The sequence below is a fragment of the Macaca mulatta genome, chromosome 1 (genome assembly GCF_049350105.2).
Source record: "Macaca mulatta isolate MMU2019108-1 chromosome 1, T2T-MMU8v2.0, whole genome shotgun sequence".
NCBI lineage: Eukaryota > Metazoa > Chordata > Mammalia > Primates > Cercopithecidae > Macaca > Macaca mulatta.
Genome location: NC_133406.1, coordinates 211,535,321 through 211,562,948, shown reverse-complemented (window position 1 = coordinate 211,562,948; position 27,628 = coordinate 211,535,321). Strand labels below are relative to the sequence as shown.

General features: G+C 49.9%; 1 protein-coding gene and 1 long non-coding RNA gene across 43 annotated transcripts in view; one reads left to right on the top strand and one right to left on the bottom strand.

Moving 5' to 3' along the window:
• PTPRU (protein tyrosine phosphatase receptor type U) overlaps positions 1–3,310 on the top strand; it is a 90,429-nt gene extending 87,119 nt beyond the window's left edge. For 36 of the 42 annotated variants that reach the window (XM_077965353.1, XM_077965349.1, XM_077965345.1 and 33 more), the window contains 3 exons: positions 86–243; positions 1,706–1,841; positions 2,109–3,310. In XM_077965353.1, the coding sequence (XP_077821479.1) occupies positions 86–243; positions 1,706–1,841; positions 2,109–2,171 (357 nt within the window). In that variant the 3' untranslated portion in view covers positions 2,172–3,310. The remainder of the gene's footprint in view (positions 1–85; positions 244–1,705; positions 1,842–2,108) is intronic. The other 6 variants (XM_077965288.1, XM_077965285.1, XM_077965251.1 and 3 more) reach the window with 1 other exon arrangement.
• A 2,790-nt stretch (positions 3,311–6,100) lies between these two features.
• LOC106997415 (uncharacterized) lies at positions 6,101–26,591 on the bottom strand. Its single transcript, XR_001443584.3, has 3 exons — positions 26,162–26,591; positions 9,972–10,114; positions 6,101–7,698 (listed from the first exon to the last, which is right to left on the bottom strand). It is a non-coding gene; the product is annotated as an uncharacterized LOC106997415 (long non-coding RNA).
• Positions 26,592–27,628: the final 1,037 nt, after the last annotated feature.

Genomic DNA, 27,628 nt, shown 5'->3' with positions numbered 1-27,628 from the left:
GCAGCTTTTAATGACCCTCCGGGTCATCAGGGGCCCCTGGGACTCTGGTGCTCATGTCCCCGTGGCTGGCTGCCCCTGTCTCCAGCTGCAGGAGGGGCACCTGCTGGTGCGGCACTTCCAGTTCCTGCGCTGGTCTGCATACCGGGACACGCCTGACTCCAAGAAGGCCTTCCTGCACCTGCTGGCTGAGGTGGACAAGTGGCAGGCCGAGAGTGGGGATGGGCGCACTATTGTGCACTGCCTGTGAGTACCTGCCCTGCAGGAGGGCGGGTGGAGGGGTTGGGGAGCCAGGGGCAGAGGTCCAGTCTGAAAGGGTGCCAGCTTTGGCTGGACTGCAAAGCTGGCACCGAAACCCCTGGGCTCTCAGATGGCTGTGACCTGGATGCTGCCCAACCAGCCAAGGCTGGCCCTGGAGGAATCCAGTCAGTTTCCAGGCTATAGACTCAGCCCTGAACAATTGCCTAGTACCCTCTGTGTGATGTCTGACTTTGCCAATTTGAGAGTCCTTTGTCAGAATTTTTTACCCCATGAGATTTTGGCACACTTTTTATGCCAACAGGATACCAGCCTTTGTTCATGCATGCACACATGCGACTTTTTCCATCCATCCATCCATCCATCCATCCATCCATCCATCCATCCATCCATCCATCTGCATACCCCATTCATAAGTTCATGTATTCACTCATGTCTGGGTGCAGTCACTCCCTTGCTCCCCACTTTTTCATGCTTTCAGCACTTACCGAGCCTCTCGAGTGGCAGGCTGGGCCTACTGGAAGCTGGTGGGAAGCTGAGTCAGTCTGGGCCTGGCCCCCAGGGGTTTTGGTTCTTCTGGTGGGAAAGACCCCTGAGAAGGGGAGTGAGGGCCGCCTCAGTCTGCCATCCCCCAGGAGGCACCCCACACATGGAGTCACAGGGAAGGAGGGAGAGGCACAGAGGGGGTGGAGCTCTGTGGGAGGCTGTGGGCTTGACTTGGGGTGTGGGTACGTTTGTGCCTGTGTGCCCACGTTGCCAGGTGGTGACCGGTCTTCTCAGCGTTCCTGTTCCACCTTGCTCTCTGGGTACGCGCTTGCTGCTACCCAGCCGTTCTTTGTCACTGCGTTTGTCTCCGGGTGTTTCTCTTGGAGTGTGTCTGGCCTCCTTTCTCTCAGAATCTGCAGTCTGTTTCGCCTTGAGAACATGTCTTCTGAGATGCCCTAGCCCCTGATCCTCCTTAACCTGGTCCTGCTGGTCACCTCTGGGCCCTCTCCTCCTCTCTCTGGGTTCCCTAGCCCCACCCCTTACCTCAGGGTCCTCTGCCCCGCCCTTCTGAGTTCCCTAGTTCTGCCCCTCACCTTGGGCTCTTTGGCCCTTCTTAGTTTCCTTGCCCCGCCCCTCACCTTTGCACTCTTCGGCCCCTCCTTTCTGGGTTTCCTAGCTCTGCCTCTCATTTCCGGGCTCTTTGGCCTCTTCCTTCTGGGTTCCCTAGCTCCGCCCCTCTTCTCTAGGCTCTCTGGCCCCTCCTTTCTGTGTTCTCTAACTCCGTCCCTTACCTCTGGGCTCTCTGTCCCACCCTTCTAGATTCCCTAGCTCCGCCCCGCTCCTCTAGGCTCTCTGCCCCTCCTTCGTGGTTCCCTGACCCTTTCCTTACCTTCAGGTTCCAAGGCCCCACCCCTCACCTTTGACTCCTGAGCCCCGCCCCAAACCTTTTGCATCTCTCATTCAGAAATGGGGGAGGACGCAGCGGCACCTTCTGCGCCTGCTCTACCGTCCTGGAGATGATACGCTGCCACAACTTGGTGGACGTTTTCTTTGCTGCCAAAACCCTCCGGAACTACAAACCCAACATGGTGGAGACCATGGTGAGGGGCTGTGTCCCGTGCCCAGCCACTTCTACCTTCCTGGTCCATGCCAGGCTGGGTTCCTTAGCAACCACTCTCCCATATCTGGGCCCCACCATTGGGCCTTGGTTCTAGCCCTGTGGTCCTAAAACATTACCCCCATTTCCCCCTTCTCCCCGAGGGCGGGCCTGGGCTCATGCTTGCCCTCTCGCTCCCCGTTCCCACCCCCGCCACAATACTGGAGTCGGGGTCAGGCTCATGATTTCCTCCCTCTCTTTCTCTCCCCAGGATCAGTACCACTTTTGCTACGATGTGGCCCTGGAATACTTGGAGGGGCTGGAGTCAAGATAGCGGGGCCCTGGCCTGGGGCACCCACTGCACACTCAGGGCCAGACCCACCATCCTGGACTGGCGAGGAAGATCAGTGCCTCCTGCTCTGCCCAAACACACCCCCGTGGGGCAAGCATTGGAGTGGATGCTGGGCCATCTTGCTGTCCCTTCCACTGTGGGCAGGGTCTTTCACTTTGTCCTATGGGCAGGTCGTAGGCCAAGGAGGAGCTTAGCAAGTCTGCAGCCCAGCCCCACCTCCATAGGGTCCTGCAGGCCTGTGCTGAGAGGCCTGGCACTGCCTGGCAGAGTGACAAGGGCTCAGGACGGCCGGCTCTGGGGTACTCAAGCCAAGCCCCTTGGCACCATCTTGGCCTTTGGCAGGGTTGAGTGAGGCCCTGCAGAGAGTATCCCAGGCCAAGATTCCCACTCAGCCTGCTCCCTCTGCATGTGGGTAGAGGGTGTACTGGGGCTTGGCATCTAGGATTCCATCTGGCACAGCCTCTGAGGGTCCTGGGGAGGCAGGACTCTGTTCTGAACAGCCAGTGGGGCACACTGACTGTCCTCCCCAGGGGAACTGCAGTGCCCTCCTCCCCACTGCTCCCTGCAGCCCCTGGGATATTTTGCTCACTCTCCCTCCCCACTTCTGCTTCCCTGATATGTGCTCTGAGCTTCCCTGAACCAGGATCTGCCGATTCCTGCTGTGCCCCACGGTGGGCTCCTTCCCTGCGTGACCCACTGTTGCAGAATGAAGTCATCTCGCCCCCCTCTTCCTTTAATCTTCAGACCTCACTGGCCTGTCCTGCTCAGCTTGGGCCAGTGACAATCTGCAAGGCTGAACAACAGCCCCTGGGGTTGAGGCCCCTGTGGCTCCTGGTCAGGCTGCCCATTGTGGGGAAGGGCAGTGCTAGAGCAGGGCTGGTCATACCCTCTGGAGTTCAGAGGAAGGAGGACCAGTGCTTTTTTGTTTCTTTTGTTATTTTTGGATGGGTGGTTGGGAAGGTCTCTTTAACATGGGGCAGGCCACACCCCCATTCTGTGCCTCAATTTCCCCATCTGTAAACTGTAGATATGACTACTGACCTACCTCGCAGGGGGCTGTGGGGAGGCATAAGCTGATGTTTGTAAAGCGCTTTGTAAATAAACGTGCTCTCTGAATGCCACAGAGCAGCCCTGTGTGTGTCTCACCAGCCTGATAGGGCCTGCTCACCTGCCCCCAGCCTCCAGTGCAGTGGGAGGGCCCTGGAGAAGCCTGGGTTCTGATCCAGTCCTGGTTTTTCTATTTGTAAAATGGTGGGAGTGTGGACCAGGACATCACTCAGGGTCCTTCCACTTTCAGAGTTGGTTCCAAGGGACCCTGGCCATTGTTGCCCCCACCCAGGCCTCTGAAGCAGTCCCTCAGGTAGGGTATATCAACCTGAGACCCCTGAGGGCCACAGAGCTGCCTCTCACCCCACTGGGGGCCCTGGATCAGGTTGAGCTCTTTCTGGGGCAGCATGGGAGGCTCAGGCTGTGGTGTCAGGCAGATGGGCCCAGCAGCTGCGAGACCCTGGGTGAGTTAGTGCCCTCTCTGGGGCCTACTTTATCATCTGTAAAGTGGGGACAGTCCTGTTTGGATCAGATGAGGTAATGATTAAGTGCCTTATGCAGTGCCAGGCGCATTGAAAGGGCTCACTTTACAAACATGGCAGAGATGGGGGCAGAGGAGACACAGCCCTGCTGAGGATGACCGTCCCGTTGCCCCAGCCCAGGCCATTCCCAGCTCCAGCTGCCTCATGGGGTAGAGAGGGAAGAGGAGCGGGCTGGCTGGTAGGGACCTGGGTCACTCCTGGCTCTGTCACAGACTTGCTGCCTGACCTTGGACAAGAGAATTCCTGTTTCTGGGCCTCAGTTTCTTCGTATGAAGGCTGACTCTATGATGTACTCATTATATTTGCACACTGGCTGACCCTGTGTGCCTCAGTTTCTCCACTGGTCAGAGGATACAACCCATTCTAATGACCTCACAATTCAGCATACTTTAATCTGAGTTAAAAATTAATTGGCCAGTTAGGATCACACTTGACTGGGGCACCGACTGACCCCTCATCCTCATTCTGAGCTGACCTCTGAGCCTTACGTGATGGATCACAAATGTGTGTCATGGGTACTGGCCCAGTGATAGAAAATGACTTGCTCTGCCCAGTAGCATGGGCAGAAGTGACGGCACGTGAGTTCTGGATCCCGGGTCTCATGAGGCCTTGCGGTTTTTGCTTTCGCTCTTCTGGAACTCTGCTATACAAGGGAACCTGTCTCACCTACCGGATGATTTGAGGGCACACAGAGGAGAACCAGCGCATGCCATGAACAGTCAGTATCAACTCCCAGGCTGTGAGTGAGGCTGTCTTGGACCTTCTAGTCTAGCTGACCTGTCAGGTAAGTGTAGCCCCATGGCTAAGCTTAGAAGACACTGCCCAGTGAGCCCCTAGAACTGGGAGAGACGCTAAATGGTTCTTTCTCTGAAGACGGTCTGTTGGAATCCCTTGTTACATACACAGTTAGCTTTCGCTGATACACGCGTGTGGAGCAGTCTGGATGCGGCTCGGCCCTTTGCTCTGTTTGGTGCTGGCTCCTCAAGGGCAGGGAGTGTTTCTGTGCCATCTTGTGTCCATTGCCCAGTAAGGGGCTTGTCTTGGAGCTAGTGCCCTGGAAATGTTGGTACGAAGGATGGAAGGAAGGAGAGGTTGGACTTGCCTGCCCGACTGACCAGGAGCATCTGGCCTCTCAGAGGAGCTGGGGAGGTGGGCTGTGTATTAGAAGGAGCACCAGCTCCAGAACCCGCAGGACAAGTCCCGCCCCCAGCTCCACACCCCACAGTCGGGTGACCTTGCACAATCCCCTAACAGCCCTGCAATAAACACAACAGGACCTATCTGCAGGATTGGTTGTGAGGTCTAGGGACAAAATATTTAAAAAGAGCCAGCGTAGTCCTTAGTGACATAATTGACCCTCAATAAAAGGCATCTCATACCATAATACTGAAGCCCCTGGATAATGAAAATGGTGACGGTCACCTTTCATTTAGTGCCTATTCCTGTGTTGTGTGCCCTACACCCTTTATCTCTCCCTCACTCCATACAGCAGCTCTTTAAAGTGGGGATTCCTACCCCTTCAGTTTAGAGATGAGACACGGAGGCTCAGGGAAGTGAGTTTACTCACCCAAGGTCACCTGGCCAACATATGGCAGAGCAGGGACTTGAACCCGTGTTTAGGCTGACTCCACACCTGGGCCTTTATCTGCTCCGCTCTGTGGCTTCCCTGGGGTCAACAGCCCAAGGATCCCCTCAGTGCAATGCCAGATGGGGAATTTGTGGCCTAAGCACTGCTTCCCAAATGCTGTGAAATGTGTCAGAGGTGGTGGCCTCTTGGACAAGGTGGCCTGGAGCACAGGAAGATGAACGGTCCAGCCGGGTTCTGTCTAGGACCTCTGGCCGAGCAGGTGTGGGTAGAAACCTCCACCCATCCAGGCCCCAGCAAATAAGATTTCTACAAGTGCAGATAGGCCGGCTGCCTGTTACTGCCAGAAGCTAAGTTGTTCTTTATGCCATAATAAATCTGGCTGTAGGAGTCAGCGAAAGCAATGATTACTTCTATGACCTCTCTGCTGGTCCCTGATTGGGACGCATTATATATTCCAGGCACCCAGGAGATGGAGCTGTGTCACTGATGGATGCCAAGGCCATTTGCAAGGCCCTCATTGGGAGTGGGGCATGGCCACTCTCTCTCCCTGGGCTCCAGGGACCTCCCCCTGCTGACTTCTGATGGACAGGAGTTTAATGAGCTTTGGCCTCAACACCCCCATGGCTTTAAGGGCAGTGCAGAAATAATGGAGTCATTGCATAGTCAGGATCAACAGGTTCAAGTCAGGCAATGAATAGCCAGTTGGTAGAGGATGAGGGCTTTGGATGTGGGGATGTGAGAAAGCAAAGCTTTATTCGGCACTGAAATGCACACTGCTCAGTGCCCTCTGTAGACTGTCATATGTCAGTCTCCAGTTCCACCTGTGAGGTGGGTACTGTGATCATCGCCATTTTACAGATGAGAGACTGAGGCTCAGAGAGCTTAAGCAACTTGCCCAGGTCAGAGAGACAACAAGGTCACACAAACAACAGCAACCAGTGTGATCCTTTGAAAAAACAGGGCAGATCCCGTCACTCACCTACGGAAACCCTCCAGTGCCTCCTGCTGCTGTGTGCATGAGCTCTGCACTCTTGACCATGACCTCTGAGGCCCGCATGTCCTGGCTCCACCCTCTCTGTCCACGTCCCTTCTGCACGCTCCTGCTCACTCCAGGCTCTTGTTCCCCCATCATTCTGAGCTCTTTGCATGGACACATTTCTCCAGTCCTGCATACCTGGCTCCTGCCTGGTGTCCAGTCCCCAGATCAGATGTCCCCTTCCTGAGATGCCCTCCCTGAATACCCTGAGTGGCCCTCCAGCACCCACTGCCCCTGTCTCTTTCAGGGCCCATCCTGTGTCTGTCCCTTATTGCTTTCTCACAGTGGGTGATGAGCTTGTTCATTCACTGGGTATTTGTTCCCACCAGACTGTGAGCGGCGAGAGGCCAGGGCCATGGAGGTCTTGTCCTCCTGTGTCCCTTGCACTAGGCATGGTGCCTGGCACATGACAAGAACTCAGTGAGTATTTGTTGAATGAATGAAAGTTGCAGAGCTGGGGCTGGAGCTCGGGTCTGTCTGGCTCCAAAGCCTATACTCTTAAGCACATCATTTTTAGTCCTTGGATGACCACATGGCTTGATGTCATGAGGCTGGATTCCAATGCTGGCTCAGCTACCACCATGCTGTGTGGCACTGAGCAAACATCTGGGCCTCAGTCTCCTGATGTGTCCACGAGGAGGCAGAACTAGGTGCTTTCTAGGAGCTCATTCTAAGTAGGACAGCATCGGGTTCAACATGCCTCAGACAATGGGGCTGGCATTGCTCAGGGGGCCCCAGGCCATTGGCCTAAGCATCTGGTTTCTGAGGCTGGTGGCTTTATGCTGACTTTAGTCTGACGGGCTTGCACCCCAACCCTGGCTGGTCCTGGTGATCATGATAGTGACTGCTGTGCATTGTACCTAATACAGACATTGTTCCTAATCTCCCCAGCATCCTGAGAGTTGTGTATCACCAAGCCCATTTAGCAGGCAAGAAATCCGAAGCTCAGAGAACTGAGGGCAGAGCTCTCAATGTCAGAGCCAGAAAAGATTCAGTCTCTGGACTAGAACTTGGGACTGACTCCAAAGCCAGTGCTCATGCAAACTCAGCAACAACAGCCAGTCTATGCCTGCACCACACCAGCTGTTAGAGGCTGCTCTCAACCCTCAGCCAGGCTGTTCTCCCAAGTCTGCTCTAGCTGGGCTCACCTCCACTGAACCTCACCATCAACAGCCTCTCCAGGCCCAGGGCTGGCAGGTGGCGGGCCTGCTTGAGACACTGCCAGATCATCCTAGCCTGCTGGATTCTCACAGTGAGGGTGGCCTGAGTCAGCGGGAGCGCAGGAGCTGAGAACTCCTTTCAAGAAAAAGGAAACTCATCTAAGCTCACCTCCTACTCTCTCCTTGGGGTGGGAAGAGGGACCCTGACCAGAAGTGTCATTTTCTGCTGATTTCAAAGTGAATAATGTGGCTTTCTTGGGCTGTGTTTATTCTCTTAATGCATCCCTGTTTGAAGAGCACTGGGCTCAACGTCCCTCAGAGACAATAGGGCTGGCATTGCTCATTAGTGCCCAGGCTACTGGCCTAAGTATCTGCTTTCTTTTCTTTTTTTTTTTTTTTTTGAGACGGAGTCTTCCTCTGTTGCCCAGGCTGGAGTGCAGTGGCGCAATCTCGGCTCACTGCAAGCTCTGCCTCCCGGGTTCATGCCATTCTCCTGCCTCAGCCTCCCGAGTAGCTGGGACTACAGGCGCCCGCCACTGCGCCCGGCTAATTTTTTCTGTTTTTAGTAGAGACGGGGTTTCACCATGGTCTTGATCTCCTGACCTTGTGATCTGCCCGCCTCGGCCTCCCAAAGTGCTGGGATTACAGGCGTGAGCCACCACGCCCGGCCAGTATCTGCATTCTGAGCCTGATGAAACCTTGGGTATAGTCTGAGCTTTGGTCTGATGGGCCTCTGTACCTACTTTGGCAGGTCCTTGCATTATACCTAATGTGGATGTTGTCTCTAATCTTCCCAGAAATCCTGAGAGATAGATGTTACCAAAACCATTTGATATACGAGGAAACAGGCTCAGAGAGGTGAGGTGAATTGCTTAAGGCTACACAGCTAGAAAAGAGCCAAGACAGGGTTAGAAGCCATGTCGCTTGACTCCAAACCATTGCTCTTGTAATCACTGGAGAAATACTGGCAGATCTAAACCTGAAACACATTGTCTGCTGGAAGTTTCTCTTGTCCACGAACCAGTCTGCCCTCTCAACACTCACTCAAGCTAGGCTCAGCCACAGCCACAGACAGGCTTAGCTGAGGCCCACAGTCAAACAGGGTTCAAGGCTGGGCATCTAGTAGGCCTGCAGTAAAAGCCAGCGACTGGACAATTTAATGTCTTGAATCTACAGAGGGTGGAGGTGGCCTGAGTCAGCAGGAGCTGAGAAAGCCTTTTCAAGAAAAATGAAATGTATCTCAACCCACTCCCTACTTACTCCCAGGAGTGGGAAGAGGGAACCTGTCCAGGAATTTTATTTTCTATTGGTTTGAAAGTGGAACAATGTAGCTTTCTTGAGCTGTGTTTATTCTGTGACTGCATTCTCTCTTTGAAGAGGGCTGGGATTGCTCCCCAGGGCTCCAGCCCATGCATGCTCCTTTCCCTAAAAAAAGCATAGAAACTCTTCCCCTTCTAGCCTCTTACCCAATCAACCCTTTGCTCCCTTCCATGTCTGCCTCTCTCCCCCATGACAGTTATTAATTTATTGTCTCTGAGCTCCAAATACATCCTTCATTGCCCTGATTTGTAATACTGGAGCTGGACCCTGTGAATGGTTCTCTTGTGCCAGCTGGAAGTATATCAGGCTTTGTCAGGAGAGGGCGCTAGATGGACACTGTAAGGTGATAGCAGCGGGAAGGCACTTCCCTTCCAGGTTCTGGTCCTCCTTCCATATTTTTGTTTCCTCAGCACAGGAACCAAGGCCCAGTGCTATTACCTCAGTGGCCTGTGTGGACCAGCTCCAAACGTCTTTTCTGTATAACAGAAAAGAACTGTCAGGCTTCACTCTCTCCACCTGGACGTCGATTCTATAGACCAGCCCTACTCAAACTTCACACCAGCCTGCACCTATGTGGGATCAGGTTCCCACAAAGACGGCCATGTCCGCCGACTGAACCAGCTTACTTTCCCTGGCAGGTTTATTAGCCACTGGAGGCTGCATGTTCTCGTGGTCATCACTCCCTCATAGAGGAGGTCTGTGTCAGGGGGAGGACCTTCTGAGGCCCTAATTCCTTGATTATTCACTTTCTCTCAGCCTAGACACAGTAGCTACTTTTTTGCATTTGCTGCTTCTGGGTCTCATAGAGTGTTCTTTTCCCCTTTTTAGTAATTAACTATCCTTTGTTAGATAATAATTCTTTATATTAAAATTTCCATGTTCAGATTATGGTGTGAGCTCTGTCTCCTGACCGGATCCTAACTGATAAGGAATCGAGAGCAGGAATGGTCCCAGGTGACAGACCCACAAAGATGAGATTTTGGTAGGTTTCATTGTGCCTTTGGGCTTGAGCACAATGCTGAGTTCCTTGCCAGTGGGAATGGGATGCTCGTAATCTACAGCATAATGGCATCATAACGATGCTATCACCTGTGGTGGATTTTGGTGCAATGCCAACTGCAGCAAGTGTCTTGGGAACTCAAGTGACTCCTGCACCTGACCATGATTACACCAGTAATGATGCCCGCAAGGACTGTGGTGTGGGATGAATCTTGCATGCACTGGAGCACTTACTAGAAAAAAAAAAAGACAAGTCGAGGTTATTTAATTCTCAGCTGAAATCATAGTTTGAGGACCACAGAGTTTCCATGTCATCCGTAAAAGAATCTCATATTTCATGTAGCCACAGGGCTGATATTGCTGAAAACCAAACATAAAATTTAATTGTGTGGGTGGCAGAATTTAAATGTCAGTTAAATTTATAGCATCACAAGTTTTTCATGTGAAAGTTTGGGTATAAATTAGGGAAGAATGTGATCTTGAAACTTGGAATAGGGACATCTGGTTGGACTCAGATGAAATGGAGAATCCTGATTCCCTGAGGCCCTCCCCTCTTGTATCTGGGGAGGTTAGTTTTCCTTTGTTTGAAAACGTGGTGATAACCTCATATGGGGCAGATGCCTTGAGACAGCATGACCATTATCCTCAGGAGATGCCACAAGCACCCTTTGTTACCACTAGATTCATAACCAGGGTCAAATCTCAGCATGCTCCAAGGGGACAGGTACTCACTGTGATGCAGAAGGAGACAATGCAACAGAAGAAAGGCAAGATTTTGCTAATGGCAAGATTTTACATAATTCAGGGAATATATATGAGAGCTGATTCTAAGGGTGGAAGATAATAATTCTGAATTCATGGATGTGGATTTGGTATTTAATGTGTTAAGTTGTGCAGCTGAAGTTGGCTCTAATGGTTTACTCAGTTGGTTGACTGAAACTTGGACTTGAAGGTGGCTTACATTTAATGAAATTGAAATGCCAGAGGTTCAATGGCATAACGTGGAAGAGGGAATCCAAAGGCTTAAGGAGAGAGGATGTTGGAGTGAATTTATCATGTGTGACCTGCACAACCACTCCCCAAAACTATGTTCCATGAAAATTCTCAGAAGACACCTTCTTAGCTAAGGCACTGAGAAATATATTATTGAAAGGTGAACTTTCATCCTTAAGAAACTCTGTGGATGTTCACCTTCATAGTCCAGTTATTACCATAGATTATGCTATCATTCCTATGAACTTCTTGATTTCACGGGTATGATAGCCTCCTGGAGCAGCAGAGGCTAAGTGGGATTGCTTAATAGCCAAAGACAATACGGGTGATGTACCATAAAGGGCAGCAGGAATGTACCTGTAATTAGAATGCCTTGGCCCATAGGGATCTTTGGTGGTGACTAATTGACCACTTTGTCCCCAGAAAGGAAATGGACAGATAGCCTACTAAAGCACTGCTTGATCTATATAACAGAAAAACAAATGAACAAACAAAACTCTAGCACTGGTGCCCAAAACCTGACTTGAATGACTATGTTGGAGTTATGGTTTCTCATCCAATTTCTAGACCTAAAGCAATTCACAGATCAGAGCTTTTGATTTAAGAGGATGCCAGATCCTTTGAAGAAGATTCTTGCAGTAGTGCTATAAGTATATACCATAAATCTTCCTCCAAGCCTCCCTTATTCTAAGTGAAGTAACTCAGGAATGGAAAACCAAATATTGTATGTTCTCACTTATAAGTGGGAGCTAAGCTATGAGGATGCAAAGGCACAAGAATGATATAATGGACTTTGGGGACTCAGTGGGGGAAGGTTTGGGGGGTGCAAGGGATAAAAGACTACATAGTGGGTATGTGTGCACTATTTGGGTGATGGGTGCACTAAAATCTCAGAAATCACCACTAAGGAACTTATCCATGTAACCAAAAACTACTTGTGCCCCCAAAACATTTGAAATAAAAAGAATTAAAAAAAACTTCCTCAAAGCCTTCTCCAAGGGGACCTGTGGCCACTTACTAGAATGACTGCATTTGGGGAAAGAAAGTACCCAGACCTTTGGGGGATTACTAGACATTGAATCTGAATTTATGATAATTCCTGGGGATGCAAAATGCCACTGTGGTCCACCATTCAAAGTCTTGACTTAGATCATCAGATGATAGATATTTAGCCCAAATGTGTTCAGTTGGTCATTCCCCCAGTTTCTGAATGTATAAGTGAAATTGGCAGACTCTCACTGGAAGAGACCCCATTTTGGGTCTCTGACTTACGGAATGAGGTCCATCACGGAAGAAAGCGCCTAAACAGAAGTTTCTGGAACTTCCTCTCTTTGCCATGATTGCAAACTGGAAGCACTTCCATATCCCTGGGGAAATTTCAGAGATTAATGAAGCCTTGAAATATGCAGGGGTAGTGATTCCTATCTCATCACCATTCAAATTGCCTATTTGACCTATGCAGAGGTTGGAAGGGTTTTGGAGAATGACTACATTATTGTATATTTCATTAGGTGTTAACTCCAGTTGCAGCTGCTGCCCCAGATAGAGCATCTTTACTGGAGCAACTCAGTATACCACTTTGGTATGTAGCTGTTGACCCATCTACTGAATTTTTCTCTGTACCAATTAGTGAGGACCATCAAAAACAGTTTGCTTTTACCTGGAAGGGCCGACAGTACACATTCACAGTCTTGCCTCAGAGCCAAGTCATCTTCTCTTGCTTTCTCCTTTTATTTAGACTACAGATAATATGATCATTTTGACATTCTACAAAGCATTGCACTGGTGTACTACATTGATGATGAGCTGATTATACCTGATGAACAGGAAGTAGCAAGCACAACATATGTGAATGACAGAGTGGGAAATAAATCCCACAAAATTTCAGAGGTCTGTCGTGTCGGTAGTTTCTGAGGTTCAGTGGTCTGGAACATGTTGAGATGTCTCTCCAAGGTGAAAGTCAAGTTGCTGCACATTGCCTACTGCTAAAAAAGAGGCATAGCACTTGGTAGGCATTTTGGATTTTAGAGGCAACATATGTCACATTTGAGTGTGTAACTTTGACTCATGAGCAAAAATCTCCATCAGGTTTCCAGTCTTGAGTCAAGGAGGTTCTGCAGCAAATTAAGGCTTCAGAAAAAGGTTTTCTACAACGTGGATGATCCAGTAGATCCAGTGATTCTCAAGTTGTCCACAGCAGGTAGGGATGCTGTATGGAATCACGGTTAAGCCCCTAAAGGGGAATCACAATGCAAACTTTCAGGATTCTAAAGTAAATCTATTCCTGTTTATTCAGACACCACTCCCCCGCCCCCACCCCCAAGAAACAGCTTCTAGCTTGCTACTGGACTGTGGTAGAGACTGGATGCCTAACTGGGACATCAAGTGACCATGCAGCCTAAGATTGCTAATTAAGATTCTATTGACACAACTAGCTATAAGGTTCGCTTTGTGTGGCAGCAATCTATCATCTCATGAGAATGATATTAAAGAGACCTCACTTGGGCAAGTCTGGAAGGTGTGAGTAAGTTGTATGAATTAGTAGTTCAAACTCCTTTAACATCAGCTCCTGCTTCATTTCCTTGTCCCCCTCAAATCGTGCCTATGGCTTCTTGGGGAGCTCCTTATGACCAGTTGCTGAACAATGAAAACTCAAACCTGGTTTACAGATGATGCTGTCTGATACACCACCCAAAACAGAAGACTGAGGTATCACAGCCCCATTAGGGTGACCTTGAAATACAGTGGTGGGGGAAAATCTTTTAAGCAGTATATTTGGTTGTCCATTCTGGAATAAGAGATGACCAGAAGTATGGCTCTGCACTGATTTATGAGCGGTTGTTAATGGTATGGTTTGGCTGGATGGTCAGAGACTTGGAAGAAACAGGATTGGAAGATTGATGAGGGGGAATTCTTCAGAACAGTCATGTGGATGGGCTTCTCAGAATGGGTATAGACTGTGAAGATTTGTGTCCCATGTGAATGTTTGCTAAAGGGCATCCACTGCAGTGGAGGCTTTCAGTAAGTAGGTGAGCAATATGACATGCTTTGTGATGATCAGTTAACCTCTTTATTCCTCAGTCCCTATGCTTGTTCAGTGGGCCCATGAGTAAAGTGACTGTAGTGGCAGGGATGGAAGAGATACCTGGGCTTAAAAACATGAACATCCCCTTCCTGAGGACTTCTTTGGACACTGCCACTGCTGGGTGCTCAGTCTTCTGACGGAAGAGACCAACATGAGCCCACAATATGGCACCATTTCCTGGATAGACTGGTCATCTACCAGGTTTCATCTTGATTTCATTGTACCTCTCCCATCATGTAGGGGGCATAGATTCTTCCTTATTGAAATAGAATCATTATCTGGGGATAGATTTTATGTCCCTGCCTGTGATTCTTTTGTCCCTGCCACCATCTGTGTACTCATAGAATGTCTCACCCACCATCATGGTAGAGTACACAGAATTGCCTCTTCCCAGTGAACTCATTTCACAACAAAGGAAATGCAGAAGTGGGCTCATTCCCATGGAATTAACTGGTCTTACCACATCACTCATCACCTGGAAGTGAATGGTCTAATTAAAAGATGGAATGGCTTACTGAAGGCTCAGGTGTGGCACCACTTGGGAGACATTGCCTGAAAGGATGCGGTATGTGCTTTGGATCAGACACCATTGTATAGTGCTACCTCCCTCATTGTTAGAATACATGGGTCCATTAATCAGGGGTGGAAGTGGGAGTGGTTCTATGTCATTCAGTTTTCAATCAAGATACAGAAAACATATGAAATTAACTAAGGGGGAATGAAAGAGAACTCTAAAGAATACCACTAAGATGAAGGAGAATGTACAAGGCCCAAAACTTAGAAGGAAGAGAGGATCCTCTCCACAGCAGGGATTCAGGCCCTTGAGGAAGGTACAGTTGCAGCCTATTGGATGGCAGAAAATTTCACTGGAATTTCAGTCCAGAGATGGTCTCATGGTGGGCCAACGTTAGTGGACACGGCTGCTGAGATGCTGATGAAATTCGGAAGCTGCCTGTGAGGGTTTCTGTTGAACTTGCTGGGAAGCCAGCTGGAGCACTAGCTGCCAAGAAGTTTCTCAGAGTATTTGGGGTGGGAGGATAGGAAACCATTTTTGGGAAGATAAGTCGAAGTCAGCTGGGGCTTGTATAGATCCTGCCTTTGGGAACCCAGATATGGGAGGGCTGCTGCTATCACCAGCGGTGTGCTCTACCGAGTGTCCTGCACACCACCGAATGCAAGAAGAAGCCAAGTACTCTGGAATCAGAGTGTCCAACATCCTGTCAGTGCCATCTATTGACAAAATCAACACCATGCCAGCTTGCAAGAGAAAATGTTCTAGTTTCACAAGCAGGCCATGAGGGTTGGATTTGGAACTCAGAAGCAATAAATGAAAACTGGTACAGGCTCCTCTCGTTATTATTCTTAATCACCCACTTGGAGAATGTTTGCTTCTTGTCTTTGTAAATTTGAGCTCTGCTGGCTCAGTATCTTTGTTCCTAAGGCAAAGATGGGGGGAATCCCAGAGGACACAACACTGGTTCCAATGAATGGAAGGATGAGACTGCCTCTAGCCATTTGGGGTCCTTACATCACCTATCAAACGGGCGGATGAAAAGGGTTACTCTATTGGATGGAATGATTGATCCTGGTTTCCAAGGAAAAATTTGATTGCTTCTACACAATGGGGACAGGTGGGCTATGTCTGGAACTCAGGGGATTCTGCGGGGGTGCCTCTTAGTACTTCCATGCCCAACTGTAAAGGTTAATGGGAAACTTCAGCAATCCAAAAAAGGCAGGATAATTGAGGGCTCATATCATTCAAGAATGATGTTTTGACTCACTCTTCCCGGTAAAAAATCCCCAACTAGCTGAGGTTCTGGTTGAGGGTAGTGGAAATTCGGAATGAGTAGTGGATATAAATTATGGCCTTGTGGTCAGTTACAGAAATGAGGACTAGAGTAGCTTTGCGTATTTTCTCATTTCTTGTTATGTGTATACATTTATGACTATGTTGTTTCCTTCTCTCTCCTTCTGTTGGTATTATTTTTCTTTTTTCTTTCTTTCTTTCTTTTTTTTTTGAAACAGAGTCTTGTTCTGTCACCCAGGCTGGAGTGCAATGGCACAATCTCGGCTCTGTGCAACCTCCGCCTCCCAGGTTCAAGTGATTCTCCAGCCTCAGCCTCCTGAGTAGCTGGGACTACAGGCACCTGCCACCATGCCTGCCTAATTTTTTGTATTTTTAGTAGAGATGGGCTTTCACTGTGTTAGCCAGGATGGTCTCGATCTCCTGACCTTGTGATCCACCCGCCTTGGCCTCCCAAAGTGCTGGGATTACAGGTGTGAGCCACTGAGCCCGGCCTATTTTTCTTTCCAAACATTATTTCAGGTTCAGGGGATACATGTGCAGGTTTGTTACATGGGTAAATTGTGTGTGGCAGGGCTTTGCTGTACAGATTATTTTGTCACCCAGGTAATAAGCATGGTACCCAATAGGTAGTTTTTTTGGTCCTTACCCTCCTCCCAGCCTCCACCCTCAAGCAGGCCTGGGTGTCTGTTCCCTTTGTTGTGTCCATGTGTTCTCCCCATTGTTACTTATGTACCAGTTATTGGAGGTTAACTTTACCATATGGCCTTTAGGAAACAGAATATTCAGTGTGACTGTGCTGATTTTGAGGAGTAGTTCATACAGCTAGCAAGGGGTAAATGATGTTGGAACTATGTATCTCCTTATTTTGAGGCAAGGGTGGGAACTTCCTTGTGTGTACAAGGACAACTGCTCTCCTTAGGTGGAAACACAGAGTTGCCTTGTTGTGAATGGAAGTTTAAAAGTGTGTAGAAGATATATATGGAAGCTGATTAGTCAAAGGCAAGGACTGTGATGGTTCCACCGATTGTTTCTCAAGTCCACCCTTCTGTGTCCTGCTTTGTGTTACTGGAGCTGGACCCTATAAACATTTGTTTGCAGGCTGGTGCAATGTTAATCTCTGTCAATAGAGGGCAGTGGAGGGGTATTGCAAGGCAATAGAAACGGATGGTATTTTTTTGTTTTTTTTTTTTTGTTTTTTTGTTTTTTGTTTTTTTGTTTTTTGAGATGGAGTCTCTCTCTCTTGCCCAGGATGGAGTGCAGTGGCGTGATCTTGGCTCACTGCAACCTCTGCCTCTCAGGTTCAAGCAATTCTCCTGTCTCCGCCTCCCCAGTAGCTGGGACCACAGGAGCACACCACCACGCCCAGCTAATTTTTGTATTTTTAGTAGAGACGGGGTTTCACCATATTGGTCAGACTGGTCTTGAACTCCTGACCTCAGGTGATCCACCCACCTCAGTCTCCCAAAGTGTTGGGATTACAGGCATGAGCCACTGTGCCCGGCCGAATGACATTTCTTTTCTGGTTTTGGACCTCCCTCTGTTTTGTTCAGTGTGGGAACTACCCAGGGGCACTCCCCTCAGCAGCCATCAGGGATCAGCTCTGCTGCACTCCCAGGCTAGGCTCTCCTCAACTGGCAGCCACTTTTACAGACCACAGCCACACCCGTAGTCATTGCCAGAAGTAGTAAAATCCCCCTCTCTTGTCGTTTCTGTGTTCAAGAGTCCTTTTTTTATCCCTGTTAGTAGTTAACCCCCTTTGACTAACGAACCTTTTATATTTTGTTTTGTTTTGTTTTTGACATGGAGTCTCGCTCTGTCGTCCAGGCTGGAGTGCAGTGGTGCGATCTTGGGTTACTGTAACCTCCACCTCCCCAGTTCAAGTGATTTTTCTGCCTTAGCCTCCTGAGTAGCTGGGACCACAGGCGCACACTACCACGCCCAGCTAATTTTTGTATTTTTTGGTGGAAATGGGGTTTCATCATGTTGGCCAGGCTGGTCTCGTACTCCTGGCCTCAAGGAGTACTCCTGGCCTCAAGCGATCTGCCTCCCTCGGCCTCCCAAAGTGCTGGGATTACAGGTGTGAGCAACCATGCCTGGCCTCATGAACAGTTATTTACATTACATTTTCCATGTTCAGGTTACTGGTGTGGTCTCTGTCTCCTGAATAGTCCCTGTTCACATACTCTCCACCCTGGCATTTGGCCTTCTTGCTGCCTCCATCTCAATCAGATTTGAGATGAAGATTTGGCCTCCCCTTTGTTCTCCTCTTGGCCTTTCTCTTCACCTCTGCCTCTTTCAGATCCGTCTTGGAAAGTCTCAGTTTCTGTGCGAAGATGGCGAAGATGAGGATGTGGCATCCTCCCAGCATGCCTCGCGGAAAGGCCAAAGCCTGGAGCTGGGAATCAGGATGCCTGGGTTCTAGGTCCAGCTCAGCTTCTAACCTATGTCCTTTGCAGGCGGGGGAAGTGAAGAGAGCTTGTGTCAGATGTCTGCTTACATCCAAGCTGCTGTAATGAGCTGCAAAGGCTTTCTCCCCACCTCAATTTTCATGATGTTCTGTGATCCTCATGACAACCCTTCTTCTTGTGGGCTGGCTGGATAGATCTTATCATTATTATTCCACTTACATTATTATTCCAATTATATTATTGTTATTCTGATTAATACAGTGCTTAATGGGGGCAATTTTGCTTCCCGGGGGCCATTTGGTTACCACAATATGGTTATGCTACTGGCATCTAGTGGGTAGAGGCCAGCGATGCTGCTAAATATCCTATAATGCATGGGACAGCCCCCCTTCCCCCAACAAGAAATTGTCCGGCTTGCAATGTCAGTAGTGCTGAGGATGAGAAGACCTGAGTTAATAGGTGTAGAAAGAGAGGTCCCACAAGGGGAGGTGGCTTGCCCAGGGTCACACAGAAAGGGAGCAGCAGAGCTTGGATGAGAACCCAGGCACTGAAACCCCCAGCCCTGGTCTTTTCAACCGTTCCCCATTCTTCTCCCAGGTCCCAGGGTAGGAAGGCACTGGGAAGCCAGTGAAACCTCCCCCGAGGGATTCTGTGCCTGCAGGTGGCTGACATTCTCCTCTCGCCTACCTGCCTTACCAACCCCCAGCCACTTGCCAATGCAACCATCTGCTTTCTCAACTCCTGAGCTGCCGGGAAGCTGCTGAGAAAACTGCACTCAGTGAGTACTGGCAACATCGCCAAGGGGTGATTGCCAACGTCGGCGGGCTCCAGCATCACCCATCGTTTCTGCCACCTCCCTGTCATCTGCTCCGACCTCCCTTCCCTTCAAGGACTATCAGATCCTCCACCTTTCTTAAGCTCTGCCCTAGTCCCACCATCAACTCCTTCACTCCCAATAGTGACCTGACTTCCTCAAATACTCCCTTCTCTCCTGAACCTGTTCTCAGCCAACTCGGGAAGAGGACTCTTAACCTTATCTCAGAACAGACTCTCTCCTCCTCTAGTTGAGGGCCAATCTGTTTCATTTCTTTCATTTCTTCCCCTCCCATCCACATACTGTTTGTACTGCCCAGATGAGCCACTCACCCTGCTCACTCCAGCTGCAAACCTCCTACTCACCTTCAAACCCAGCTCAGATGTCAGCTTTCCTAAGATGCTGTAACAGATGTGGTTGGTGTCCCCCTCCCCTTGGCTCCCTGAGTTCTGCGGCTACAGACCGTTCTGAGCATGCTGACAGCTTCCCACCTCAAATGCCTGTATCTCTTTCTCTCTTTCTCTGGCACCTGGAGAACTTGCTTGTCTGTGTGGCAGGTGTCAGCTAGGAGTACAGGGGACAGGAGGAGTTAATGCCTTGAGAGGCGGTGAACAGGGCCCACTGCCCCTTGAGTCATGAGAGTGGACTCTGGGACGTCTTCCACGCAGGCCTCAGAGGCTCCCCAGCAGGACTGAGCCCTGAAGCTGCCGTCGCTGTAACCCACTGCTTAGTTCACGCTTCACTGACTTTTCTCTTTTCCTGGCTTAGTCGCTCTGTTTCCACATTTTATCTGAGAGGGATTCCCTCTCAGATAAACTATCAGCACTGGGCCCTTGACTCAGGGCAAGTTGAAATTACCATTTCCTGGGGTTGCTCACATTGGAAGCAGCAGGCGGTTCTTCCATGTGCTTCAGAAAGAGCACCTTTTGCGGCAGCCACCCTGAGACACACCCCTGTCCCCCTAACCCTGGAGGGAGTTAACTGCTCCCTCCTCCCGTTCCCTGATGTCTGTTATTGTTACTTGACGCAGAGTTTCTGTCTCTTGTTCCAGACTGTCAGTCCCTGAGATAAAGGCAAGCTCTTCCCCACCTCTGTGTCCCTTTAACCTGGCACGTCATCCCGGCACATCAGTGGCCAAGAAATGTTTGCTGAGTGAGTGAGAAAGGGAATGGGTGAAGGGGACAGGAGTCTCCAGGGCCACCCATGGTGGGTGACTGGCCCTGTGAAGCAAATTGTCCCATGGATGTGGTCCTCTGAATCCCGCCTTCTCCTCTCTGTCAAGGGGGCCTATCCCTGCCCGCCCCTGCCTCACCCTGCCGTTGACCCCCGTCCTACCCCCTATGATGCAGTCTGCCTGGTGCAGGCCAGGAAAAGTCTCCAGACACGGGAGTGGGCGTCTCAGCAGGAGATTCTGGCTCTGGCTAAATGAAGGTCACAGGAACCGAGTGAAATGCTGTTATAATGCGACGTAATTCAGTGCTGCCTTCCAGGAGATGTCGCTTTGGAGGGATGGATTTGTCCCAGCTGGACTCTGGGGCGCTTTCTGAAGTACACGGAAGAACTACCTGCTGCTCCCGATGTGAACAGCCTCAGAAAATACTAATTTCGACAAATCAACTTATTCAGGCCAAACGCATGGACCCAGTTTCCAGCAGGAGGAATTACAATCCTGGCTGAGGAAGTGAAGCAGCTGCTGCGGAGCCAAGTGGCCGTGCAGGCCACGTCCAGCCCTGAAGCCCCTGGGGAACGGGATGCTCCGAGCACAGATTGCCGGGGAGTCAAACTTAGTGCCCTGGTCCCGTGAAAGACCATTTTACAGATGAGAAAATAGGCCTGTGGCAAACTGAGGCAAAGGAGCCTCAGTGCCCAAGGTCACACACATTGAGCCAGTGGCAGAGCTGGAGCCCTGAACTGAATCCAGACAGCTCTGGCCCCACCCTCCCCCACGGCTGTGAAGAGCAGGCAGTGAGACTCGTGCTGAAATAAAAACTAAAACAACCGACATCGTGACCGACTCACAGGTTGGGCCTGCCCTTTTGTTACAGACACTGGCCTAGGAATGAGACACTCTGGGATCTGATGCTGGTTCTGCTCCTACCTTCCTCTGTGACCTGAGTTTCCCCATTCAAAGGGCATAATGCTCTGCTTCCCAGGATGCTGTGAGATCACATGAGGTCCAGAAGAAACTCTTTGGCACACTGTGTGAAAGTAAACCTGGGAACAGCGTTATCGTCACCCACACACCTGCAGCGATGGGATGCTGAGGACAGGGATGGTCCCTCCACTGAGCTGCTAGAAGTGAAGGAGAAACCAACGCATCTTTTTCTAGGCACACAGCTCCGAGCCAGGGGAGGGGCCTTAGGGTGGGTTGTAAGTTTGGAGGCCTTGGCCTTCCTTCCTCCCATATTGTAGGGGTGTCTCTGAAGCCATATTCCCCTTGCTGTCCCAGCAGGTGACATGGAATCTCAGCTCTTAAACATCCTGGCTGCAGAGGTTTGGCAGTGCTGGGCTGGGGGCAAATATCTGGGGAAGAGAAAGAGAGAAAGAAGAGGTTTACAGAGGAATGGGGAGGAAGAAGAGGAGGGTGAGAAGAAAAGAAGGAGGAGGCGGGAGAGGATGAGGAGGAAGAGAAGGACAAAGACAAGGAGACAATGGAACATTTGGAGGAGGACTGTTTCCATTCTGTGGTACAAAATGCAAGCAGAAATTGTGGGCTCTAGAATCAGAAAAATCTAAAATCAAAGACTGGCTCCACCACTCAGTATTTGGGGGACCTTGGGCTAATCATTCAACTGTTCTAAACTTCAGTTTTCATATCTGTAAAATGGGGATAAGAATGGTGTCCATTTCTTAGAGATAATCTTGGCAAAGCATTCAGTACTATGCCTGGCCAAGAGCAAGTCCTCAATATGCAGTAGCTAGAGCGGCAGCAGAAGTGGAAAAAGGAGCTGTAAATCTACAAATGTGTGTGTTCTGGGAGAGGCTGGAAAATCCATCCCACTGGAAGATAAGAGGGCTTGTTCATACAGATGAGCAGATGGATTTGTCTGAGTTGAGAGAAGTCTGAAGAGTCACAGAAGCCCAAATCACACATGCAAAGGAATGTAGCTAACAAATTTTACTGTGAGGACAACAGTTTATGTACCAATGGTGGCTAAATTGATAAATATATAAGAAGCTGAGGCCGGTGCTATGGCTCACACCTGTAATCCCAATACTTTGGGAGGCCGAGGTGGGTGGATCACCTGAGATCAGGAGTTCAAGACCAGCCTGGCCAGCATGGTGAAACCCCGTCTCTACTAAAAATACAAAAATTAGCCAGGCGTGGTGGTGGGCACCTGGAATTCCAGCTACTCAGGAGGCTGAGGCAGGAGAATCACTTGAACCCGGGAAGCAGAGGTTGTAGTGAGCTGAGATCACACCATTGGACTCCAGCCAGGGGAATAGAGCGAGATTTTGTCTCAAAAAAAAAAAAAAAAAAAAAAAAAGAAAGAAGAAGCTGAAGGCCAATTTCATGTCACTAGATCACTCAGGAAGAAATGTACATGAGCAAATGACTGTCATGTCTCCTGTTAGGGAGACAGAGAGGGCGATCCACAGTGAGGGAGCACTGACTGTGTGGCAGCCACACTGGGGCACTCACTGGGGTCAACAGCAAATGAGGTGCAGCAGTTGAAACAACATGAACTCAGTCCCACAATGGGTGAGTAGTGGAGCCTAGACTCCAACCCAGCTCTGCCTGCAGCCAAGGTTCTGAGTTGGCCAACACCATGTCTGAAGGCTGGATGTTCCCAGGCCTGTAAGGCCCAGCAAGACTGGGGAATAGAGCAGCCCAAGACAGATGGGTATAGACACTACAGGTGCAGGGCCCTTCCCTTTAGTCATGATGGGCCAGACAAGAAGTTTAGCTAGAGACCATGTCTGCAAGCCCAGGTTGGCTGTGCTGAGCTGCAGGCTTTCCATCTTCTTGGAACTGTGAAATGCTTGCAGGCTTTCCCCTCAGCCCCCACCAAGACAGGCACCCCCACCCCTGCACATGGAGACTGGAGCTTTCTCTTCTTAGCAGATGCTACCTGGGTGGTTGTGACTACAGGGCTGTGGGTGGAGATGAGACAACTCAGGATGTACACATTTTTGAATTGGGATAAAATACCAGCTAAATATTTGTCCTAGGTTTTTCCTCTTAAGGAATTGAATTATGAGATGCCAGTTGTTTTAATATGAGCTGTACATCATCACACACAGAGTCTTATTACATGCATAGTGAGCCGCACACATGCATACAGAAGCAACTACACACACAGATACACACCCACACACACAAAGAGGAGATCCTGGAACTATTTTCCTAAGGGACCATTTTCAGGGCTCACTTCAAGAACACTGAATGGTTCTTAGGAAGCAGAGAAAGTCTCCAAACTCAAGAAAATGTTTTTCCTAGGACCTGTGAATGCTACACATGATAATTGTCCTAATCTGGTTCCTCTAGGTCCTCTCTCTACTCTCCAGCCCTACCTTGCCCTGAGGATTATTACTTCCTTAGCCCTTGGGGTGCTCAGCTTTCTGGGGTCTTCCTGAGCCGCCCTCCTTCATCTAGCTTCCAGAAGGTGAAGACAGAATAGAAACTTTAAGGTCAGAGCTCATCTGTGGAAATGGATTAATCCAGTTTTAGCACCATGGACAGCCCCCACCACCCCCAATTTCTTCCCTCCCAGTATTGGAGGAGGCTGAGGTTCCATTTTGATAAGTTTGGGAAGGAGAAACTGGGAGCTTCCTGCTGATAGCATTAGGACATGGGGACATCCAGGTTACTGAGAGGTCTGCATCCAGACAGGGCTTCGTCTACTCCAGCCACAGGCTCATAGGTTCTTTGAATTCTCCAATCTAATATTTCAAAGCCATGCATATTTTGCCCTCTGTGATATATCCATGATTGTTTTAATATAAAATATAAAATAATGGGCATTTTCCACACAGAGGGATGATGTCCTGTACCCATGTTATGGCTTCATGTATCTCTGGGCACACTGCCAAAATTCCTCTGGGGTGTGTGGTGTGAGGTACACTGCCCACGGAGTGAAGGCCAAGATCCTTGACTTGGAATTCAGCGTTTTATGTTCTGGCTCTTAACTTTTCCTGATCATCATCCACCACTTCCTCATTTTCCTCCTCTATTTTCATCCGTGCCCACCCTCACATGTCACACAAGATTTACTGTCCCCTCACAAACTCCCTACACATACAACAGGGTCGCGTTGAGCCACTGACCCACCTCCAGGTCTCTTTAGACTGAACCCTCTCCCCATGGGAGAAAGTGGGTCTTTCCACCCCTGCCTTCCCTGCTCCTGCCTGTGAATGCAGACACACAGGTCCTCGTCCTCTGAGCAATCCGAGGTTCAGCCCATGCCACCCAATAGGGCAGAGGAGTGGCTCTGCTGTTTTAAGGAATAAACATTAGCTGAACCCCATGGTTTTTATTTTCTTTCTTTCTTTTTTTTTTTGAGACTGAGTCTAGCTCTGTCGTCCAGGCTGGAGTACAGTGGCCGGATCTCAGCTCACTGCAAGCTCCGCCTCCCGGGTTCACGCCATTCTCCTGCCTCAGCCTCCCGAGTAGCTGGGACTACAGGCGCCTGCCACCACGCCCGGCTAGTGTTTTATATTTTTTAGTAGAGACGGGGTTTCACCGTGTTAGCCAGGATGGTCTCGATCTCCTGACCTCGTGATCCACCCGTCTCGGCCTCCCAAAGTGCTGGGATTACAGGCTTGAGCCACCGCGCCCGGCTATTTTCTTTTTTTGAGACAGAGTCTCACCCTGTCACCCAGGCTGAAGTACAGTGGCACAATCTCAGCTCACTGCAACTTCTGCCTCCCAGGTTCAAACAATTCTCCTGCCTCAGCCTCCTGAGTAGCTGGGATTACAGGCACCTGCCACCATGTGCAGCTAAGTTTTGTATTTTTAGTAGAGATGGGGTTTCACCATGTTGGCCAGGCTGGTCTTGAACCCCTGACCTCATGATCCTCCCGCCTCGGCCTCCCGAAGTGCTGGGATTACAGGCATGAGCCACCATGCCCAGCCCATTTCTTTTCTTTTCTTTCTTTTTTTCCTTCCTTCCTTCCTTCTTTCTCTGTCTCTTTCCTTCTTTTTCTTTCGTTTTCTCCCCTTCCTCCCTCCCTCCTTCTCTCTCTCTCTCTCTCTCTTTCTCTCTCTCTCTCTCTCTCTCCTCTTTCTCTCTTTCCTTTTTTGACAGGGTCTCCCTCTGTCTTCCAGGCTGGAGTGCAGTGGCATGATCTCGGCTCACTGCAACCTTTGCCTCCTAGGTTCAAGTGATTCACCTGCCTCAGCCTCCAGAGTAGCTGGGACTACAGGTGCTCACCACCATGTCTGGTTAATTTTTGTATTTTTAGTAGAGACAGGGTTTTGCCATGTTGGCCAGGCTGGTCTCGAACTCCTTACCTTAAGTGACCTGCCTGCCTTGGCCTCCCAAAGTGCTGGGACTACAGGTGTGAGCCACTATGCCCAGCCTCATTTCTCTTTTTGATTTTTGTCTCATAACATGGGCTCCTCATCATTGCTCTTCCTCCCTCAGCCCTGCCACAGACACCAGTGAACTAAGGAAAGAGTTTCAAATCTTGCCCAGGTCAGTTGCAGCCAGAGAGTAAAGGGTTGAGCCTTTGGGAGATTTTCCTCACCCTATAGTCTAATTGTGGCTCAGTGAACCTTCAACAGAGATAGAGGCTGTGTGCGAACTGAGGCCTCTGCCTCAAAGCCTCCATGTGAAATCTTATCCTGTGAGATTTCCTGCTGCTCTAGCATCGGGCCAGGGCCTCCAGGAGGCTGTTGGGGTGGACAGAAGGAATTGCAGCTGTTCCTGTCGGCATCATGAATGGCCCTGATCCTGGGAGGTTAGAGCAAGAAGGTGCCACTCCCACACTGGTCAACAGCCCCATGGACACCTGCTGTATGCCAGGCCTGTCCTGGGCTTGGGGGCCACATGTATGGGTTGGACATTGCCCTTTCCCTCGGGGAGTTCACAATCTATGGGCTGGTGGATGAATCACAAATTTGGCCCAGAGAGTGGGCGTAACTCAGCCCAGGTCCCACAGCCAGACAGCAGACAGGGTTGGGACAGAGCCCAGGGTTCCTGACACCCCGGCTGCCCGACCAGGACTTACTGTGCAGGTGCCAGGCCAGCAAGAGGGGTCGGGAGATGTTTTCCAGCGCAAGACCCTGACTTGTGATAAGCCTACACAGAGACAGAATCAGAAGTAAAGGGACTGGACCCACAGAAGTGCTTGCACCTGCTGGCGGCTCCCTATCTCCAACTCTTATCCAATTCTGTACTTGAAAAATGGCACCGCATCAGTTAGGACCTGAAAACACCAACAAACGGGCTTAGGCAAATTTGGTAAGTCAGCGGCACAGCCGACTGAGAACTCCAGAGCGAGTGCTCCCCAGTTGCCCTTTGATCCTGCGTTCAGGTTCGGGCTCCATCTCTCTGGCAATCTCTCCTCTCTCCTTCTCGACTATTGCCCATCCTTGCTGGCCCATCACACCCTCACTCTGCAGCGATCAGAAAAGAGCCAGTCGCTTCCGGGAGCTCCCTCTGAAGAGAGGGACAGCTCCTGTTTCCCAGAAACCCCAGCAAACATCTCCTCGCCTTTCATTGGTCTGAACTGGGTCATGTGCCATTGCCAGAACCAATCACTGTACCCAGCAAGATAGGCTAGACCGACCGGCTTAGGCCAATCAGAATCCGGCCCTGAAGCTGAGGGTGGGTCATTCAGGGCTTGTGTTGAGAGGACAGGGTAGTTCCCTGAGGGAGGGTTTGTGTACTTGGTGGGAAGTGGTGACATGGGGGCTGGGGAGGCAACAAAGCCCTGAGATAGACGCCATCGCCATTGCCTGAGATCATGAATATGATCCAGTCAATCAGAACTCCCCCTGCTGCTTCAGCCCTGTCTCCATGTCCTGCCTTATGGCCAAGCCCTCTGCTTAGTGGCATGGAGTCCCTCTTCCCCATACTGGCTCATGACTCCATTCATTTGCCCTTGCTGTACCCTCCATCTGGGATTCTCAGCCCCCAGCCTTTACCCTCCTTATCTTTTAGATCCCAGGTCAAGCTTCACCTTTTGCAACTTGAAAATAAATAATCTCTGCCTAAAATAAATAATCTATCCCTTCCCACAGCACCTCGCTCCCACCACCATCATTTCCAACACCGTTATGGTCAGGTTTCCTAATGCATCCCCGCCTCTACTTTCCACCTGCTATCCACACAGAGCTGCCAGTTCCTTGAAGGTTTGGCTCTGTATAAGACTTAATTAATTTCTGTGTTCTCAGACTCTGGGTACTGCCTGGTTTAAAGAAAGAACTCAATAAATATTTGTTGAATTAATGAAAATAAGTTTGTGTTGAAGACATGACTTATTTGAAGGTGTTTGCATTTTAACAAATGGCAAAGCCTCAAGCCATAGGAATGGAGCTCCAGTGGTAGAATTTCAAGCACCAATAAGCTGGGGACAGAAGCTCCCTTTAATGCTTGGGGGAGGAAATGGCTGTCTTGGAAAGTGGAATTTTCTATTCATGCCTTTTCAGTGCAAAGAACAATCACGTTGTCTCCTGAAAACAAATGTGTTTCC